Here is a 20820-nt window from a genome sequence, read left to right on the forward strand (position 1 = left end):
AACTGGCAATCATGCATTTTGAGGCTTTACTGTATTGACACAGCCGTATTTTAAAGCATAAAAAACATGCTTATGCTTGGCAGCCTTACCACCACTTTCATTGCTTGCTGGTCTCTTAGAAGACATATGGGGGTAATTTAGAGTTGAATAACAGCATAGAACACTGAGAACCAGGACCAGGGGTAGTAAACAAACTATGTGGGACTGCGGAAAACTTAGCCATGCTCACAATAAACAAACATCTGTCAAGTTAAAATTGTGCCGAGCTACATATGTTGCTGGACTGGAGAGGTTCAACCTGTACTGGAAGGGAAAAGAAAATATTATTCAGACAGAAACCAGCAGAATTTGGCAACCCTGTGCCTGAGCAATGGTAAACAAAATGGTATTTAGGCCATCAACAGAACCCTGGAGGGTTTCAGGTTGCCCACCACCAATCTCCTGTTTGGTACTTCTGTGTATGGTGGTGCTTCAAAGATGAATAAAAGTGCCTTAGTCATACTTCTTACTGTTGGTTTAATTTGGACTTTGCAAAATGATGTAGTGTGTTTTATTTTCTGTGCAGCAAAGTCACATTTTAATTTTTTTATTTTAGAGTAACCAGGAGCAGGTCCTCCTGCAAGGAGAAGATCGCTTGTATTTGAACTGTGGGGATGCAACACAGACCCAGAATCCCAGAAGTGCTTCAGCACACTCTGATCATAAGCCCATCAGGGAAAAAGGCCCATTTTTTGATGGTAGTTTAGACTCTCAGGGTTTAAGCACTTTATTAGGACACAGGCATTGGCATGTTGTACAGGTAATTCTTCATTTGTCACTCAGATATTATTTGTGCACTTTGCTGTCAACTGACCTGGGGGATGTCTATTTTTTTTTCTATCCCTCCAGCAAGTATTGCATTTGGTTCATGTAGCATGAAATCTCACTGTCCTCCTGCTTCCTGTTGCTTGCTCCCATGGTATAGTTTGTTATTCCCCTAGCACCAAAAGGAATTCTGGCGGTCCTTTTTTCTTCAGCTGTAGGTTTGCATCTTAGCCAGTCAAGGGATTGAAAGGGCTACAGACCTTTTTCTGACCTCATGAGAGAAAGCAAGAGAGCTATTTTTGTCATATTCTTTCCTCCTGCGCTGTCGGAGCACTGGGGATGTTGGATGCGTAAAACACTCAGTAGAATAGATACAATGCTTCTAATGCCCAGGAAGACAGATTTAAGGACCAACGTCACTTGCAGTTAGCTTCACGGTTTTGGCAATTACATACAAACTGTTTGTTTAGGTGAGGAGTTGAAACCATTTTGTGATATCATAGCTTGCAAGAAGCTGCTTCCAAAAAGTTTAAGTCCAAAGACGTCAATGTTACTTAGGTCAGTATTAAGAATCATCATCAATAACCATGGACTCAGTGCCCATTGGTGTCTGATGCCTCCCTCACCATTTCCTTCCATCTTTAGCATGAGGAACAATTTAGACACTTTTGAATCCTTAATTCCCTAAAACTGAGGATTACATTATTCAGCCCTGGTATGTGCAGCATCTGCATCAGTTTTATCAAGTTGCATTAGGCACTAGCATCTATACCACCTGTTGTCAAATCTTAGAGATCAACATATTGGCATTAGCCCTCATGTTTTGTTTGATAGAACATTTAGGGTTGGGGATTTTTGGACACGATCTTTACGAAAGTTGTGGATTTAGTATTTTCTACAGATTACCTCATAGGTCTGATTTAAAACTCCTCGATACATTTCCTGGTTTTTTGGCTGCTTTATGACGAATTACCATCATTAACCCATGATATCTAACAACTGATGTCTTTTTAAAACGAGCAATCTGTGGAACCTGGAGCATGTTTTTAATGTGACTTTCTGATCTGATTCTAATTTTGAGAATGTATCTGCTTGGCTTTAAAGAAAACTACTTTAGTTAGAGAAGCAACTTCATTTGAGTTATGGAGGCTAAAGGTGTAGATGCTTATATTATGGAAGAAGTGGTGCCAGTCAGCTGTTCTAACAGACTTTGCATGGAAGACTTTGCATTCGTCCCTCCTTTTCGTCTGTTTCTACATCACACTTAGAATTGGAAAGGAATGTTATGCAGGAGACCAACAGTACGCAACACCAGTCTGCAATGAGATCTGTTTAATGGTCTTTTATCCGCAGTTAATGGGAGGAATATTCAGACAGCTACTGTGTTCATGTGTTTGCCCTACTTTGCCTGCTAAGTCATAGGTGTCAGTTGGTAATGAATAATAAAAGCATGAAAGAAAGACGAGACAGCTCAGTATTAGAGGAATGTATCCAACTAACAAAATACAGGTTTAACTTGCTTGAAAAATACAGACATCAGTCCTTTCAAGAATTGAATGATCTTATTTTGTGCCTCAACCAAATATTGTTTTCTCTTGCCTGAACTCATCCAACTTGAAAATTTGCAGGAGAAAAATTCCCTTGAACTGTGTCCTGTGAATACTTTGATTGGTTTCTGTTTGAAAAGGAGCTGCTGTATCTTATGGACAGTAAAAACCTAATTCAGTAAAACTTTGGATGATTCCGTCAGCAAAATATTGAGTATGTAAAGTCTTTATCTGGAAAGGTGCTAGAGGCTTTTGTAATATGCTTACATTGAGTCTTTTAGACTTTGCACCAGTGGTTAATAATTCAGTGTCTTCCTAGGAGGTCAAACCTTTTTCTCATTTTAGTGCCAGTCACTTGCCAAACCCTTGGACTGTAGTCAGAAGATCCAGAATTTAAAATCTAACTCTGGAAGACCTGTTCCCTCCAGTTATCTTGTGAAATGTTTACCTGATGGGTTACAGTAAACACTAAATTCATCTGAAATGATTTAAGGTTAAGATCCTTATAAAGTACAGATGGGAAGAGGAGTTGACTCATATTTCTCTTCATCCCCAAAGGAAATAATTTGAATGTTAGCAAAAAGAAACTGACTGATGTTCCATAGTGAATTTCATTTTGTCTGGGGCAAAAGTTGAGGCCAATTTAAAGCAGCCAAGTATTTTCAGAGAACCATGTTAGAGATCAGAATTCTTACCTTCCTTACACCAATAGTTCTAGTTCCACTTCTTGAAACTAGTATGCTGTGCAGCAGTTTGTATACAGACTAACTCACTGTCTAAAAATTTTTTTCCCTCCCAGATGGCAGAATGATGTCATGTCAACCTGCCTCTTGGGGGTGGGAAGGCCCCATGGTTGACCTGGGCTGCCTTCACACCCCAACCCCATTGCTTCTGCCTGCCAGCCCGGGCTCTCTCTTTGCTTCTACACATACACACCCTGCCCTGGACCCTTTCTCTGCCACTGAGAAATAGAAGTTTCTATTGACAACTCTTCAATTGATGGGAGGGGGTGGTGAGGGAAAGGAATCAACTGTTTGGAGGGAAAAAGTCTAAAAAATATTTCAACATGATTAGTAGGTTTTTTTACATATTTAATCAAAGCAAAGAAAATTAGAAAACAATTTTCTAGGAAAATGATAGAATTGTGTAATTCTAATTATCAGACTTTGAATGCAAGTTTCTGAACATCTGAGATTACTGCTTTCAGTGAATTGCACTTTGGATAATGATAGTTAAATGTAGCACAGCAAATCAATTGAAACTGAAACTTTATATATATAATTCTAAAATATATTAGAGTGGAGTGAGAGAAGAATTCAGGTAGTGAGAAACCTCACAGTTTTAAACAAACCAGAAAGTTATGAAACCGAAACATTTTAAAATAAACACTTGTTAACTGCGTGCACGTCACTTAGTGTCAAGTTTTATCATTTTTTTCTCAGTACAGTGATCTGCATTATATTTTTTTATAGATTCACAGTACATATCTAGAGAGCAACTGGCCTATACGGGTGAGTTACTTCAAAATACCGTGATACTTGATGAAAAATGCAAGCATTGGATATTTATAATTGTTCTTGTGATAGGATGAGACTGTCACCCTGTACTAAAGCAGTTCATATTTAAAAGAAAAATGTCATTTAAAAGTATGGTGGAGAACATTAGTACTCAGACAATTTTCAAGTTGAGTGTTTTAATATTGCTTAATATATTGATAATTTTGAATAGAAATATGCAATTTTTGAAATATTTCTGGGCATTTTGTTTTTTCCACTAAATTTTTGTTTGAACAGTTTTCAGCCATCGACAAGCTGGGGCAGAATGTAGCTGTTGTTGGCAAGTTTGGTTTTGCACATTATTCTTTACTCACCAAAAAATGGAAGTTGTTTGGGAACATTACCCAGGTGAGTTCTGACTAGTTCAATCGGCTTTTGGGTGCAATTTATACAGCGCTGTAATATTTACAATACTTTAAACATTTTTTTAGTTTTCAACTAAATTGTGTGTGTGCGCGTGTGCGTGCGTGTGCATGTGTGTAATGAATCTCTTGAAAACTGAGATTGGGAAAGCTGGGTTTGCATGGTTTTGACATAAACAAATTATTGTTTTATAGTTAGGAACATCCTTGACAGTAAATTATATGAACTATCGCAAAATTTTTCAAACCTGTATCCTTAAAGTGAAATTCGTAAATCCAGGTGTAGTGTCTTTATGGGGGAATTGCAGATCAACGTTAGGCACCCAGAATTGCAAATGTTGGCCTATAGTAAAAAAGTAACTGTGCTTTAAAAAAGATGTATGTTTGCTGAAGGATGCCAGGAAATTGATGAACCATACGTAGAACTTGGCTTTTTTTTTTAATAGTTTTTGATGATCACATATCCATCTGGCAACTCTTTACTATTGAATGTCATACCTAAATAAAATTGTCACATCAATAGTAATATTGTTTAAATATCATCTACAAGAGGTTTTCAGTTGTGTGTAGTCTACAGGGGGCTTATGTATTTATTAAATGTGTGTATCATTTTCTATGTATTCATTTTTTTATGTAGTTACGAGATTTATGAAAATTTGTAAGTCGCTTTTAACCTTGCTGACTGGATCCTTTTCATTTTATTTTAAGGAACAAAATATGATCATAACAGGTGGCATAGCCTGGTGGAATGATTTCATTGTTCTTGCATGTTATAATTTAAGTGATCACCAAGAAGAGGTAAGGCATTATTCAAATAAACTGTCTTATTTCAATGCTCGGCATATTCAGATTTTGTAACAGCAAAACAAACATAGATCTGTAGGAATCACAGCTAACAGAGGTTCCATTCTTCCAGACCTGGATATTTGAAACTTTCTTAATCTGCCTGCATCAATACCTCTTCACTAATCCCTTCTGGAAGAGATATCCATTGGCATTAAAAGTCTTCTTGACATGAAAATGGCAACATAAAAGCATATGTTCATTGTTCTTAGAAATTTGACACCATTTTGAATTCTAGCCTAAAGGTGTGATGGGTTCAGTTGCTGAAATCTCCTTGGGACTGTCATTTGATGTGCTGAGTTATCATTAAGCCTACCTTCCTGTTCTCATGGGGGCCCCTCAGCTATGTCCTGCTGAACCTGGCCCTCTGGCCTCCTTCAGCAGTGGCACAGAGGTAAGGGCCACTCACAGCCCTCTGCCATATACAGTTAAACTCTTTCATATCTGGCATTCTATCATCCGGAACTTTCGAACCTGCACTTTGACCACAAGTAAATTTTAGTTACGTTTTCCATCTGTACAGTATAGTGAGAGTAAATATAAATAAATACAGCAAATACAGTATAAGTTTACAGTACAAAATGCTACTATTGGTAACTAAAGTAGTCTGTATACATTTTTGTTTGTTTCTTAATATCTAATCTTGCTTTGCTTTAGTGTTATGCGTTACTAGGTATACCCCTCCTCTGTTGTTTAGAATTTTTGAATATCTGGCAACCTCATTGTCCTGGGGCTGTGGGATATGAAAGTGTTTACTGTAATACAAACACTAACATAACACCACAGGGCGTTAGACGTAATCTCACCTTCAAAGTTGTTCTGATAAGCTTCCTTCACACATTGAAAAGCCTTCTAATCTGGGCTCATTTCCCCCTCCCCCCACACCACCACCCAATTCTGTCCTAGGTGTTTCCAACAGTCATCTTGGTTAGAGTAGCCGTATTCATAAATGGTAGAATATTTGCATATAGCATATGAAATGCCCCATCACAAAAGGTGTTTGGGTTTTCTAAATACAGAGGCATGCATGTGGAGGGAATCTTGTATAATGCTGCAGATGATTGGGGCTTACTGTGAGTCGGAATTTGGATGAATATCTGCATATTTTAAGAAAATTTGAGGAAGGTTAAAAAAAATTCGTGTTCAAGGTCTGCCATTTTAGAACTGGATTGCTCAATTTTTTTTAAACTTCTAACTGTTGATATGAATGCCATAGCACTACCAGTTAAGCCCTTAGGTTAGTAGACAATGTAAAATTGCATCTTCAAATGCCTTGGTTGGATCCTAGAGAACCATATCAGAAAAATCCATATGAGGGATTAATGGGTTACTTACAGTATTTTGATCTTGTTTGTGGTAAGAGAACTCTTGTTTAAATAGTTTAATTGTCATTACAGCTAAGAATCTACCTGCGAACATCCAATCTGGACAATGCATTTGCACATGTCACCAAACTACAGGCAGAAACATTACTACTCAGTGTCTTCCGGGACATAGTAATATTGTTTAGAGCAGATTGTTCTATTTGCCTTTATAGTATTGAAAGACGCCCTGATTGGTGAGTATGACTGATGCAAATCTGTAAAATTACTTATTGAGACAACTTTTTAAAACGTAGCATCCACTTCTTTTAATTTGGTCACTTGTTTTGTGCAAATGATAATGATCAAAATGTGGATGTACGGATGGGTTACTCAAACTTTTTGAGCACTATCAGTTTCACACAAAATTTACATGTGCAGTGAGAACGTATGTGTACATTTCAAGCAAACTTGTGCTTGTGGAAAAAAGTGTCAGAATTGAGGCACCTTGAAAACTTGGCCCATTGTAGCTGGTAGGGAAGGTAGCCTGGGCTTTTAGTGTTTTCCTCTTGGGACTTGTATTATGCATTGAAGAGATTACATGAGAGCAGGGGTAGGCAAAATACAGCCCTGGGGCAAGATCCAGCCTACCATGATACCCTAGGCCACTCATGTCCTAAAGGCAGTTCCCTACCTCCTGTGTCCTGCACGTCACTCTAAGCAGCGTGGTGGTGGGTGGGTGGCAGGGTGGGTGGGTGTGTGTGTGTGTTGGGGGGGCTCTGTGTGCTGCCCCTTCCCAACTTAATCCTTGAAGCTCCCACTAGCTTGAAGCTGGCTAATAGGAGTTGTCTGGGCCATGCTTGCAGGTGCAGACATTTCAAGGAGCTCATCTCTGTGGCCTTTGCTGTGTACGTGGCATGCATGCATGCACGCAGAGGCCTGAGCAGCCAGCTGCATTGAGTGGTGTTTGGACAAAGGCAGGCAGGAGCTTAAAAACTAGCTGTAATTGTTCCTTTAATTACCGTTAAGAGGAGGAATGTTTAGTACCTGTTTTATTTTTATTTTTTCCCTCTCTTACAGTCCTAACCCTACTGCCAGTATTCAGGTTCTTCAGGAGGTGTCCATGTCTCGTTACATTCCTCATCCCTTCCTTGTAGTTTCTGTAACTCTGACATCGGTGAGAACAGAGACTGGTATCAGCTTGAAAATGCCACAGCAGGTATGAGTCTGTCCCGTGTGTTACAATGGATGTAGTACAGAAAGAAGTAACTGTTGATAGTCTTGGAGTTGATAGTTTTAATCTTAAAATTTCTATCTGGGTGATGGTAGCAGGCAGTAGCAATAGTTATTTTCAAGATGCTTTTCAAATATTTATAAAATGCTTCTATTGTTTAAAAGCCCCAAAGGATGAAAACAAAACCAAATCTGGATACCTCTAAGTAGTTGTGAGTATGAAATATACATCTGAATCAGTGCCCATAAAAGAACAGCTTGCAATTCTTTTCTAAAATATAGGGTCCCTGCATGCAGACAAGGTGCATCTTTCTGGTATTACCTGCCAAAGTCAATCAGGGCTTGTCTGTGCTAAGCAGAAGAGCGGCCTGGTGAGGGTAGATCTTCCAGAGATCAATTTTTGCATGTCTGGTGAAGATGCGGCTGGAGTTGGCAGTCGACCCCTGTACTCCACGTAGGGAGGTCGGTGCAAGAGCATAGAGGCTAGGTCTTCACTAGGGAAATAAGCCAATTCTGATGTCAGTTACAGCTATACAAGTGCCGTAGTTAGAATTGCATATCTGAAATCAACGTATTTCCCTAGTATAGATCCACCTTCAGGCAGTGAATCCATTTAAAGGAGCAGCTGATTCCTGGGAGAAGAACAGTATCTGTGTAGCATTAGACTGATTTTTTTTTTTTTTTTTTGTATCGTGGGTGCTAATTGTTACCATATTACTAGACTGACTCCTAATTTTAATATACTTACACTTGCAACAGTCCTGTAAGGCAGAGAATCTATCATCCGCATTCTGTGGTTGGGAAACTGAGGCACAGAAGATACATGTATAGTAGATCCTCGATTTAAAGGGCCCTGATTTAACAAACATGGAAAATAATAATGTCCCTCAAATAAATAAATGCCAGTGAGCACCGGAGCTGCTGGGGCCACTCCAGTGTGTGGCTTCAGCCTTGGCTGGGGCCACTGGGGCTGCTCCTGTGTGTGCCTTCAGCCTTGGTGGCAGCCCCAGCCACTACAGTGGCTACTTCACCCCCAGTGGCTCTGGTGAGTCACCAGCATTTATATGGGGGGGGGTGAGGGGGTGTTGGGAGAGCTTGGCGGGGAGGGTGCTGTGGCAAATACATGGTAGGCAACCAGCTTGGCATAACAGGGAAATCCTTAGTCAGCTTAAACTCAAAAAGAATGTATACGAGAAATGGAAACATGGATAATTGACTGAGGAGGAGTAGAAACATACGGCTGGAGAATGCCAGGGAGTAATCAGGAATGCGAAAGAACAACTGGAACTGCAGCTGCCAAGGGGTGTGAAGAGTAAAAAGAAGTAACAAGGCATGTTAACAATAAATGGGTTATCAGAGGTGTGGGGCCATTACTGAATGAGAGAGGTAACCTAGTGACAGATGATGTAGGAAGAGCTGAAGTACGCAATGCTTTTTTTGCCTTGGTCTTCACGGACAAAATCAACTCTCACACTACGGTCCTCGACAGTGCAATATGGGAAGGTGGAGGGCAGCCATCTGTGGGGAAGGAGGAAGTTCTAAGCTGTCTAGATGTACAGAAATCCTTAGGTCTGGATTTAATGCACCCAAGGGTACAGAGGGAATTGGCAGATGTCATTGCCGAGCCTTTGGCCATTATCTTTGAAGACTCTTGGAGATTGGGAGAAATCCTGGATGACTGGAAAAAGGCAAACATAGTGCCCATCTTTAAAAAAGGAAAGAAGGGCAATCCAGGGAACTATAGACCCGTCAGCCTTACCTCAATCCCTGGAAAAATAATGGAGGGGATCCTCAAGGAATTCATTTTGGAGCACTTGGAATTGGGGAAAGTGATCAAAAGTAGCCAACATGGATTCACCAAAAGCAAGTCCTGCCTGACCCATCTGATTAGCTTCTATGATGAGGTAACGGGCTCTGTGGAAGTGGGGAAGTCAGTGGATGTGATATACCTTGACTTCAGCAAAGCTTTTGATACATCATGCGCTGTGGGACACAGTCTCTCTCTTTTCTTAGCTAGCTGCAAGAAAATCTTCACACACAAAGGATCAAATTCAGTTTTCCATCCCAGATGCTGAGAATCTGCTATGCGGGTCCTTCTAGACTGATAGTAAAATGGATGTTGGTTTCATGCATATGATAGTATGTAAGTTTTTAGACAGTTTGATTCAAATGTAAGACATTTTTCAGATATCCAAGTGTCAGTGCAGTATCAGATAAGGTTTTTAGTGCACTTCTATTTGGGGAGGGGGAATTGCACTAGTGGTTGTGTCCCTACTTCTTTTTCTGTCAACAAAATCTCAGACTAAATTAGTAGAGTTTTACAAGTAAAAAGATACTCGATTTCTGTTGCTGCAAGTGAACCTTGAATATAAAAGTTAAGCTGGATTCTGTCTGGCCCTGACGTTAAGAATGAAGTCCCAGAAGCCTGATTTTGATTACAATTTTATTGATATCTCAGCCAAAATGGAATGCACCTTCCTCTTATGTAGTAGAGTTGATTGTTCTTGGTGTGCTTGCTCAAGTCCATTCTGCTTAGGGGTACGTGCTTGCCACAGGCTCCAGTGCTGGAAGCTTTTTCCCTCTGCAGTGCAGTATCCATAGGCGACTGGCTCTGGCATCCTCTGGAATGACATGCACATGCCATGCTATATAGGGTGGTGCCAGTTCCCCCTGCCCACATTCTGATTTGCCACCAGTGGTGGTGCTTGGGACCATGCTTCTGAAGTTAATTTGATCTTGTTCTTCTAATTGTTTGTAGTTAAGTTTCCTTCTGTTGTAGTTCAAAATCCATAGCACTTAGTGTCTTGTTAGGTTCCTAGTTGGGACTTCGCCGTGGGATGAGAGGAGCCCTCACTCTGTGTACTCCTGGTTGCAAGGTTCCCCACCTGGCGGATTGGCCACAGTGGCAGTTGTGTAACTGGCAGTCAGTGTAGCATGTGGCCCATGGCTGCAGAGTCCATGGCAATAATATCCCTGGAATCTGTGGGATTCCACCAGTGTTCCCATTGCAGACCACTCAGTAGCCAGGGCTTTGTACGACCATGTCTCTCCCTCCTGCACCCACCACTGGCATAAGAAGCTTTCATAGTGGGCACCGGCTGGTCCTGAGGAAGATGGCGGATGAGATGGTTGTTGAAGCTCCCCCACTAATTCCTCAGGATGATGCCAAAGCTCGTCAAGAAATCTTGTAGGATGGCTGCTAATCTCAGCCTGCGTGCAGAAGAGATGGAGGAATCTACAGACTCCATTTTTGATGTCCTTTGCCCACTGGCTCTGTCTAGCACCCTTGCTTGAAGTGGTCACTAAAATTAGTTTTCCTATGGCAAAGGCCATCCACAGATCTTTAAAAGGGTGGACCACAAGTACTTCATGCCTTCTAAGGAGTATGAGTAGCCACCCAGCTCCTAAATCCCTGATTGTAGAGGCAATGAATTACAGGGAGTGACAGGGTTGACCAGGTGCCACCCCTAAAAATGAAGACTCCCAAGAGGCTCAATTTGTTTGGGAGAAGGGCTTATTAATACTTCAGTTGCGGGTGTCTAATCATCAGGATCTCATGATTTCAACATGGGGCAGTCTACCCTCCTAGAATCCTTAAGCACAGAGGGCAAGGCCTTCTTAGAGAGGCTCCGCAGTGGCTAGGGCAGTGCTCCAGGTGGCAGTGGACATGGCTGACGCTAATGTTAGTACTGTGATATTGGCTGGCTGTGTGGCCTTTAAATCACAGCCAGAGCCCTGAGTGGCACGCTCCATGTGGCACTAAGGGATGGCTGTGGAGGAGCGTGGCACAGTATGGGCAGTGCTGCATGCTTGGCTGTTCCAGTCTTGCCCCTTCTGCTGGCCCTCTTGCGGCAGAGGGAAAAAACTTCTGGTACCAGTGCATGTGGTGAGTGCACACATACTTAAATCAAATGGAGGTCTCAGAGCATTGCATCTCAAAAACCACCAGTTATGGAAACTGGTAACTGTGTTTTCTGCAAAGTCACCAGAACAGAAGTAGAAAGAGTTCATTCCAGTTGTAAGGTTGTGAGGTAGGACTCTGAATAGATACAGGTAGTAGTTCTGTTGAACAAGAAGATGGTGTATTTAGTTAGATTTACACTAAAAACATAAAACATTTCCTTCTGTAGGTGCCCAGCACTGCTTCTTCTGATCACTTGTACTAAATTGGGTCTTTGAGAAGCTTGCTGCGGTGTTTTGGGAAGACTTGACCCTGGTATAACCAATTTCACCATGACAAGGCACTTGCACAAACTGGCAGCAGCCAGCTAAAATAAGTGAATTTGAAATTCAAGGACACAGGGGACACTTAGATGATTGGGGTGCATGTATCTGGGTAAAGTGAAGGAACTAAAATATTGTGCATATAGAATATGTACTTTTTTATTTCATTTTGGAGAATGAAATACTTTCCAACCACCACGTGCTAGTTTCTTTTTCAAAAGCTATGGGCTTGTCTACACTCACTCAAAAAAACTTTCGGGGTGGGGCAAAGAATTCACAGTGCCAAGTGGGGTAATTTGTGGTAAGAGGGCTTTTTCCTTGAAATCTTTACTCCACCTCTGCAAATGACTTTTGCTGACTCTTTTAAATTGGAAAAGGAATGTGTGTGAACAAAGCACAGCTGTTATCAATTCATGTAAAGGCTTCTTTTGCAATAATGTGGCTGTAAATGAGAATGATCCCTTTCCCAGTGCTGTGGCTATGTGAATGCAATTTTCCAGCCTTACTTATTTAGACATTAGAACATCAAAATAAGTAATGTTGGAAAAAATTCTCCAGTATAGACATAGCCTGAGTATTGAAAGCAGCTGTGCTTGTGTGATGTTCCCTTTGGGAACTGTCAGTGAGTTCATTTAGCTCCAGCTCGGGCAGATCCAGCACTAGATTTAAGTCAACGCTTCAGCTGAGATTTACATAGAGGTCAGTGGGAGTGTATTACGTACTAACTAGTAGGAGAGCTGAAGAGTAAGAAACTCTTTCTAAAACCATGGCATTATGCAGTGCAGTTTTAGGGTATGTCTAAATTGCAGTTACACCTCTCTGGCTGGGCTCAGGCTAGAGAATGGGGCTGAAAAATTGCAATGTAGACCCTACGGGGGGAGGGTCCCAGAGCCCAGGCTCCAGCCTGAGCCCAGGTGTCAACTCCACAGTTTTACAGCTGCACATCCCAATCCTGAGCCAGCTGCAGGTGTAACATTTCATTGTAGAGATGTCCTTGCAGCTTACAGTTAAACTAATTAAAATGAGGAAAGGCCTGTACCTCCCTCCAGTATATACCAGTTTACATCCTTTAGTCTTAGGCAAGCAAGGCTTTTAGGGAGAATATGGGATAGCTCCCTCCCTAAAAAACAGATAAAAGCCTTGAGTTTTCGCATTTTTCCTTTAAATTCAAGCTGGTTTGAAAGATAGGCAAAAAGAATTGTACCCAGAGTTCATTAGCTAGTATTTACAAGCCTACTATAAAGATGTGCTTAGTGGGAAAGGCCAGTGCTGTGAATTTACTAGTTTGGTTCTGAGTGTATGAAGAGACTGTGCTGTACCCATCAAAGCAAAAATGGAGGCAGAACCAATTTACACTTTCTTTTTCTCTTCAGGCCTCCGAGGCTGAAAGCATTATGTTAAACTTGGCAGGACAGCTCATCATGGTGCAGAGAGATCGGTCTGGCCCCCAGATACGAGAAAAAGAAAGCAGTCCTAACCAAAGGAAGCTTGTAAGTAAACAGACTTGGGATTACACACCACTTTTTCAAAGGTTGAGTCAGACTGAAAGTTTGTCAGCTTCTGTGACTTCTGCAGCGGCTGGTGTGAAGGCTGCTTGAGCAGCCCCTGGGCCAACCTTGCCAGCTGATGCTGGGGCAGTCTTGGGCCACCTTGTGCACAACATGCAGCACGATTAAATTGCAGAGGCATTATGCTTTTGGCAGTCTTCAATTTCAGGAAAGCAGCGATCCCAGGGTGACAGCAAGCTGTGTTTGTGAAAGAACCTCAAAAAGGATGAGTGCAGTATTGATAACCATCTGTGGTGTGGTACACTACACTACACTATACTTTGTGCCAGTTTTTGGCTTGTGAGGACGGAAACAGAGGTTGAATTGCTTTTAGAAATGTCTATTTAGAGAATGCTATATTTTTACAATAGTGAATTCCTATCTTATAGCTTCCCTCATTGATGCGTCTTTTTGTGAAATGCCCTTTTTAGGATGCTGCTGCTGCCCCTTTCAGCTGAAGGAAGGGTGCTGTGAGATGAAGCATGAATAAAGAGGTATTAAAAGATTTTTTTTTTTTCCAGCTGCCTTTTTGTGCTCCAGTTGTGCTAGCTCAGTCTGTTGAAAACGTTTGGACTACCTGCAGGGCAAACAAACAAAAGCGCCATTTATTGGAGGCACTTTGGCTCAGCTGTGGTGGGTCAGGTATGAAAGTCTGGCTTCCTTTGTTTCCCAGGGATCACCGCAAACCACATTCCTTTTTGTCAAGACGGATCATGCTGCCTTTCCACATCAACATATACCCGTTGGCTGTTCTGTTCGAAGATGCCTTGGTTCTTGGTGCTGTCAATGACACTGTGCTCTATGACTGTTTGTACACTCACAGCAGTGCTAGACAACATTTGGAGGTCCTCTTTCCTTTCTGTATTATTGAGAGAACCTCTCAGATCTACCTCCATCACATTTTGCGCCAGCTTTTGGTTAGGAATCTAGGAGAGCAAGCCTTGCTTTTGGCCCATTCCTGTGCCACATTACCGTACTTTCCTCATGTGCTGGAATTGATGCTTCATGAAGTGCTGGAAGAAGAAGCTACCTCGCGGGAGCCCATTCCCGACCCTCTGCTTCCCACTGTGGCTAAGTTCATTACAGAGTTCCCCCTTTTCCTGCAGACAGTTGTTCATTGTGCTAGGAAAACAGAATATGCCCTGTGGAATTACCTTTTTGCTGCTGTTGGAAACCCAAAAGACTTATTTGAGGAGTGCTTAATGGCCCAGGACTTAGACACAGCTGCCTCTTACCTCATTATCCTACAGGTAATGGTATCCTACTACTCTATTAAATAAGGAAGTGACATTATCATGTAGGCCCATTTTTTTGTTTTACTAAAGTGATTTATTGTATGTTCAGCATGAGCATTTTTAATAATAGATATAATGCGTTTTTGGATGGGCAACTGATCTCAATTGAATCTGTTTAGGGATCAAATTAAATATGAATAGGTCCCTAAAAAACAACAAACTACAACAGGGGAAATATGCCTTTACCTACAACTAATTTTTGCATGTGTTGCTGCGGAGGATGTGTGTGATTTTCCCCCCCACCCCTGAGAATTACTGGATTCCTGCAGCAAATTATTTTTTTATACTGTTCATTGTTCCTTGTAGAACATGGAGGTTCCAGCAGTTAGCAGGCAGCATGCCACTCTTCTGTTCAACACCGCCCTGGAGCAGGGGAAATGGGACCTTTGTCGCCACATGATCCGATTTCTTAAAGCCATTGGTTCTGGTGAATCAGAGACTCCGCCACCTACACCCACAACTCAGGTTTGTTAGAAGAATCATGACTCTTGTATATCTGTTACTAAACATTATAAATCGCTAACATGTTCTTACTTTAGTTGGTCATATGCTTCCTTGTTGTAGGAACCCAGCTCAAGTGGTGGTTTTGAGTTCTTCAGACATCGCAGCATTAGTTTATCCCAATCAGTTGAGAATCTTCCTGCTAACAAATTTAATCTACAGAAAACACTGAGCATGCCTTCTGGTCCATCTGGGAAAAGGTAACATTTGCATCATAGCACAATTCATGATGGATCCATACAAAGCTGGGCCACTGTAGAGAAAATAGTCCCTTCCATGGTCACCCAATCTGTTAACATTGTAACAAATTATACAATGGGATTATATTAAGGCATGGGCCCTCAAGACTAGAGCCCCAACTGCTGGAGTTACATGAAATCAGAATGTCAGCTTCTGTTTAAAAACAAAAAACAAAACAAAAAAAAAATCGGTAGCCCTTATGATACAAAGACAAGTGGAAATGTGAGAACCAAGTATAACTGTTTCCTGCCAGAAAAAATACCTGTGGGGTGCAAACTGGATAATTTTAGATGTGAAACCTCCTGTTAGTTCTGAAAGGCTCTGGGCCACAATTTGGTATGGAAGGAGGTGCCAGGTAGGGTGTGCCCAGGACCATAGATTGGCTTAATATGACCCTGGCAGCAATCTGTGGGGTGGGGGTGTTTGTGTGCTGTGGGGTTACACAGATCCCTAGAGATTCTTGTGGAGCAGAATACAGCAAGAACTCGCATATCCAGTAATAGTAACAGAGAGGGATCCGTGCTAGTCTCTATACTATCAAAACAAAAAAGCAATCAAGTAGCACTTTAAAGACTAATAAAATAATTTATTAGGTGAGCTTTCGTGGGACAGACCCACTTCTTCAGACCATAGCCAGACCAGAACAGACTCAATATTTAAGGCACAGTGAACCAAAAACAGTAATCAAAGTGGACAAATCAGAAACAAAATGATCAAGGTGAGCAAATCAGAGAGTAGAGGGGCAGAAAGCTGCGGTGGGGAGTCAAGAATTAGATTAAGCCAAGTATCCAAACGAGCCCCTATAGTGACTCAGAAAATTCCCATCCTGGTTCAAACCATGTGTTAGAGTGTTGAATTTGAATATAAAAGACAGTTTGGCAACCTCTCTTTCAAGTGTGTTTTGTGAAAATTCCTCTTCAGCAACATGCAAACTCTTAAGTCATTAACAGAATGGCCCACTCCATTAAAATGCTGGAGTGTTTTTATGTCTGCTTTGTGCCCATTAACTCTTTGTCTATGGAGCATCTTGCCTAATTCTGCAGAAAAAATATATCTCCCTTTGCTTTTACACCAGCTATTGGCTATCTCAGTTTCCATCTATCATAACTTCTCATGTTTCTGAGGTGTAACTTTGGTACTAAAGTTTTTTCCGTCTTAGAAGTGATTAAAAAATATAAAATGTAGGGAGCATACCCATAATTGTAGGAAGCTTACTGTCCAATAATGTGTTTCTAAACTCATTTTGGGGAAAATTACACTTCAGACCATGGTGTTTAGCATTTTATTTGAGTAAAAGATCAAAGTAAAAAACTTAGCAGGTGTTATGAAACCATTACATATTTCCATGGATAACAAGAATATCCAGAGTTATAGTAAATATTATAACATTAAGAAACAAAAGCTTTTGAAGGCCTAAGGTGGTGGTAGAGTTTGGATGCCAGTAAAATTAACAGAAGAAACAAACATTTAGCAAAATTGGTTATTTGGGGAAATTATTAGCTGGAACTATTCGTGTAATTAACTGCTTAGTTCATGAAAACTAAATCAAAAGATGAACTTTCTCATTATTGAGACTATTCCAGTCAGTAAATAAAATGAAAGATACAGCATAGCAACTCTTAAGGCAGCTTCTTAACAAAGCATGAAATTCTCAAATATAAAGTAAATTAAAATAAGATTGGTTAACACTACTGAATGGACTAGATACAAAACTGAATATAAAATTCAAAAACCCCTGAGGGATTAAGCACGGTGGTGTTCATTCTAAGATTCTAATAGTATCAGTATTAACTGGTACCTGAGCAAATCAACAGCTGAATTTAGACATAGTATGAAATAATTAAATATCAATTTAATAAAGTAATAGATTGCAAGAATTATAATTCAGTTTATCAACACATTTAAACGAAAGATGAATTACAGTGCAACTAAATAGATTGGACAGTTCAACATAATTGAAAATAGTCAGCTGAAACAAGACTTACTGAAAACATTAATGCCACTTTTCCTCCTGGCCTAAGAAAATGATATTTTGAAGGTAAGCATAATGTTAGGGAAATTCATAGGTGTAGGCTGGAAGTAAGCTTCTAGAAGTCGTTAAAATAACATGTAACAAAAACTGTGGCATAAAATTTGGCCAGTGTAATTTATGTAACAATACAGAATAGATAAGCTTTGGTCTGATTTGGTGGGAATAATAGGCTGAAGTTTGAAAATGATTACAGGTAACCGTTTAAGCAGGCAGTACATATGGTTGAGTTTGAATTCTAGGCAAGGTGAATAGCTTAGAAAAGTTTACGTTTGAGAGGCAGTGCTTTTGTCTTTTGGTTAATTAACAGGAGATTTTTAGGTACAGTGGGTCACAGACAAAGCATATATGTAAGATACAAGTATTAGCAAAATTAAAATTCAGACAAGTAATTGAAGTAGTACAAGTGCTCTTAGTAACTGGAATAAACAATTTAAGCAGTTTAATAATGGACAGTTTAAGCTACCACACAAAAAAAGGAATACAGCTTAGTTTGGAGTGTAAGATATTATTCAGCTGGGTAACTCTGTAGTTAGAAATATGCAACATAATGAAAGTATGTGTAGAATAATTGACATTTATTATACACGCCAATAAAAACTGAAGTGAGATTTTTCTCCTCCGTGCACAATACGATGTTAGAAGGGGAAGAAATCTAAGGATACTGGTCTCACTAGCAGATAATTTTCATACAAATAATGTAACAGCTGAAAGGAAGGAATGTGAGATATGGGACAGAGCAGTGATTTAATGAGGTTGCAAGTCCTCAGTAGCACTTAAAGATAGGAATTGAATTGGAATAAAACAAAACAAAAATAATCAGTTTCCACAAAGATACAATACCATAAGTACGGCTGACATTTAGCTATATAGTCATCAAACTAAACATTTTAAGTGGAGTTCTTTCAAGCAGTACAACAAGGCAAGTTAAGTGAGCTTACCACAACACAGAAGGGTCTTGACAATAATTCTGGCAATTACAGGTGAAAGCATGAAGTTTTAAGTAAGTTTTAGTTACACTGAAGTCAGATTGATGTTCAGTGAAATAAAAACTGAATTCAGTAATGTTCTTGGGAGAAGTTTCTCAAATTATATTAAAGCTCTTTCTTTTTCCTATTTTTGCATCATGTAAAAATAGGTATTTCTCATAGCTGGACTGAAGTTGTTGGGAAGTAGCAAAGTCATAAACCTAAGTACTGTTCTAAAGTACCAGTTCTGATTATTTTCTTGTATTTTTATTTTGAAAATTATGTGATTCACCTTTTTCAGACTCTGCAAAGAGATGAAAACATTGAGTTGGCTCAAATCTCTCTGTATAGGAAGTTAGGAGGAAACTTTATTGAGGACAGGCTATCCTAATTTCCTTCTATGTGGCTCCTTTCTCTAAAGGAGCTGGAATTGCCCATTTTTAATAGACCAGGTACTGGAAGATATGGACCTTGGTTTGATAAAGTAAGACAATTCCAGAGTACTGTACATTTTGTTTTTAAAAGCATTGTGTCCCTCCCACTCAGATATGGTGCTTTGTACAGGAAGGAACAGGGTAGATTTCTGAACACTTTGACTAGTAAGAAACAGGTTTTTCTGTTACCCTCTTCAGTGGATTCTTGGACTTCAGAGGTCTCTTCTGTTTGAAGATTACTATTGTTTCACCAGCAGCAAAAGTCCACGGCAAATACAAATACAGTCAGTATCTGAGTTTCATGTGGAAACTCAGTAACTTTAAGAAACATTGAACAAGGGAAGAGCTCTTCCAAAATTTAAATATACTACCATGATTTTTCACATGTCCGTCTGCTGAAGAAACATTTGCTGGACAGCAAGCTTTCCTGAATTGACTCTTGATGCCACAGCATAATGACACTGTTATTCCTAAAAGAACTGTGCACCAAAAAAGAATATGCTGCAGATTTTATTTGTGAATAAATAAATATTAAGATTCCAGCATGGCAGCGGGAAGCACAGGCCACTGGCTGCAAGGAGATGAGGCATCACCTTACAACTCTCCATCCTAGGACAGGGACTCTGTGGTGAGGCTGCACCTGATCCAGAACAAGGGCTGGTTGCCAGCCACACCTAGTGTAGGTCGGCAGGCAGGCTCATGCCAGTAGGATCCAAGGAGCACAGGGGCTTAGTGTGGGGGATCCAAGTGTGTGGAGCTCAGTGGAGGGTCTGGATGCAAAGAGGCTCCATGGAGTACAGGGGGGAGTTTGGGTGCTGGGGCAATAGGACTCTTCAGGAGGGTCCAGGAGAAGATGGCTGGGGCTTAGTGAGGTGGTCCAGAGGTGTGGGTGGGGCTTATCAGGGTAGGAGTTTGATGGATCTGTTTAATGGGGGAGCTGAGGTCCTAAGAGGTGGCAGGAGTGCACCTGTGTCTGAGAGGAATTGCTAGTGCCATGGTCTTCTGGTGTTTGCTTTGGTTGAGGGGCTGCTTATTCCTTCCCTCGTGATGTAGCTGTGCATTCACTAGTAAGATTTCAAGCCTGGGCCCTGCAGCTGATGCTACCTATCTAGTCTCTATCTACCACATCTCTGTTGTCACACCATTGGAAAGGTCTTGTGTAAAGGAACCTCGGGTAACGTGGAGTAGTTTCTTTTGTCAGCATACAAATTGTTTTTACCATTGTTCAACTTTGTAGTTTCATACATCTGGGCTGCTGCTGCCCATATCACTTGCATGTCACCTTTTCTCTTGTTTTGAGCCACAGGTGGAGTAAAGATAGTGACTGTGCTGAGAACATGTACATTGATATGATGCTGTGGCGTCATGCTCGGCGCCTGCTGGAGGAAATCAGGCTTAAAGATCTTGGCTGCTTTGCTGCACAACTCGGCTTTGAGCTGATTGGCTGGCTGTGCAAGGAACGCACGCGAGCTGCCCATGTGGAGGATTTTGTGATTGCGTTGAAGAGACTACACAAAGATTTTCTCTGGCCATTTCCAGTCATACCAGCTTGCTCTGTTAATTCACCTTTCAAGAATGGAAAGTACAAGACAGGTGCTGTATCATCTGAGTTATTTTGGAGAATTAAGTTCTCTCCTGCATTCCTGCCTCCCTTAGCGTCAATCAGTTTCACACATACAGAGTGGGGAGAGACTGTCTAGTAATGACTGCAACAGAAAGGGATCTAGCAGTTATAGTGGACCACAAGCTAAATATGAGTCAACAGTGTGGTGCTGTTGCAAAAAAAGCAAACGTGATTCTGGGATGCATTAACAGGTGTGTTGTGAACAAGACAGAAGTCATTCTTCTGCTCGACTCTGCACTGGTTAGGCCTCAGCTGGAATATTCTGGGCACCACAGTTCAAGAAAGATGTGGAGAAATTAGGGTCCAGAAAAG

General features: G+C 40.8%; 1 protein-coding gene across 5 annotated transcripts in view; it reads left to right on the top strand.

Moving 5' to 3' along the window:
- RIC1 (RIC1 homolog, RAB6A GEF complex partner 1) overlaps window positions 1-20820 on the top strand; it is an 83600-nt gene that overhangs the window by 55458 nt on the left and 7322 nt on the right. For 4 of the 5 annotated variants that reach the window (XR_012645651.1, XM_074994866.1, XM_074994867.1 and 1 more), the window contains exons 12-22: window positions 596-799; window positions 3824-3862; window positions 4145-4255; window positions 4978-5067; window positions 6510-6670; window positions 7494-7632; window positions 13244-13360; window positions 13939-14667; window positions 15019-15177; window positions 15277-15413; window positions 20191-20477. Coding sequence is in view for 4 of the 5 variants with exons in the window: in XM_074994866.1 (XP_074850967.1) it covers window positions 596-799; window positions 3824-3862; window positions 4145-4255; window positions 4978-5067; window positions 6510-6670; window positions 7494-7632; window positions 13244-13360; window positions 13939-14667; window positions 15019-15177; window positions 15277-15413; window positions 20191-20477 (2173 nt within the window). In the remaining variant the exon portion in view is untranslated. The remainder of the gene's footprint in view (window positions 1-595; window positions 800-3823; window positions 3863-4144; window positions 4256-4977; window positions 5068-6509; window positions 6671-7493; window positions 7633-13243; window positions 13361-13938; window positions 14668-15018; window positions 15178-15276; window positions 15414-20190; window positions 20478-20820) is intronic. The other variant, XM_074994869.1, reaches the window with a different exon arrangement.

The sequence above is a fragment of the Carettochelys insculpta genome, chromosome 5, assembly GCF_033958435.1.
Source record: "Carettochelys insculpta isolate YL-2023 chromosome 5, ASM3395843v1, whole genome shotgun sequence".
NCBI classification, from domain to species: Eukaryota; Metazoa; Chordata; order Testudines; family Carettochelyidae; genus Carettochelys; species Carettochelys insculpta.